This window comes from Perkinsus marinus (assembly GCF_000006405.1).
Source record: "Perkinsus marinus ATCC 50983 genomic scaffold scf_1104296936694, whole genome shotgun sequence".
NCBI classification, from domain to species: Eukaryota; Perkinsozoa; order Perkinsida; family Perkinsidae; genus Perkinsus; species Perkinsus marinus.
In genome coordinates, this window is record NW_003214062.1 from 1 (window position 1) to 1,140 (window position 1,140).

At 46.1% G+C, this 1,140-nt stretch overlaps 1 protein-coding gene across 1 annotated transcript; it reads left to right on the forward strand.

Moving 5' to 3' along the window:
* Window positions 1-330: 330 nt before the first annotated feature.
* Pmar_PMAR008840 (hypothetical protein) lies at window positions 331-788 on the forward strand (the record flags this gene model as incomplete). Its single annotated transcript, XM_002783662.1, has 1 exon — window positions 331-788. A coding segment is annotated over one exon (458 nt), but the record flags the coding sequence as incomplete, so codon positions are not given.
* Between the last annotated feature and the right edge of the window lie 352 nt (window positions 789-1,140).

The window sequence follows — 1,140 nt, forward strand, 5'->3', positions numbered from 1 at the left end:
CCATGTTACTACCCCCTGTCGGATAGTCCTGGGACTTTAGGGGAGCTCAACAAGTTCTGTTTCAAGGGTGGACGGTCCCAAAACAATCTACTTGGGGCACTTCTCCATGTTAGGGGATTTCGCCATTTGATTGGGTCCGACGTATCAAAGACTTTCTGTCAGATGGTTGCTGCTCTCCCAGATATACCGTATACCTCGTATACGTGTATAGGACCTTATACGGTTCTCTGGGAAAGGATCTCTTTCGGGAGTACTACAGCACCGAGCATGCTTGAGGCTTGCTCTTATGATATTACCGGTGAGATATCACAACTGGTAAGGTTGGTATCGATGAACTCTAAGAAATCAGTGAACGCGAACATTCTGAACGACGACTTGGTATATAAGATCCTCCTATTTCCTACGGAGGAAGGGGTTAACTATATAAAGGATGGACCCCCGATACCCAAGAAGGTGATGTTCGAGAAGTTCGTGGACGACTTATTCTTTGGTGGAGATACAGCAGAAGAATCACGGTCGAGTAAGGAGTTCGTAACTCACTTCTTTAAGGGACATGGGTTGATCACTGATCCACTTAAGGATCTTACAACCTGTCATGGAGGTCGAGAGGAACTGCACGAAGATGGCCATCTACTCGGCTATACTTTAGCCCTTGATGAGGATCAACTTGTGTGTATGTTCTCTGGTTACATGCCCGCTGAGCAGTGTGACAAAAGAAGGGCTTGTGCTATGCTTTCTTCGCTGTATGACCCTATGGGATTGTTATTGGAAGTGGACATGGCTGGAAGGTTAATATGGCGAGATATCTGTGCTACGTGTAAGGAATGGTCAAGTATCCTAACGGTGGAATTGATTGATCGGTTGAAGCTTTGGGTACGAAGTTGAAGAAGTGGTCGCTAATACACGCACGCAACGGTTTGTTGAGCTCGCTGAGAAGGGTATTATTGTGTCCACGGATGCTTCCAATGATGCATGGGGTGTTGATATAAGGTGACTATCTTCCGGTTAGAGTTATGGCAAGGGGAGGATTATTTCCGGGTACCCAAGCCACTTGGTCTATACCACGTAAGGAACTAGTCGGAGTGTACCATGGTTTGAAGATTGTGAAAGCAATCTCAAGTTACTTACCAGTGAAGACCT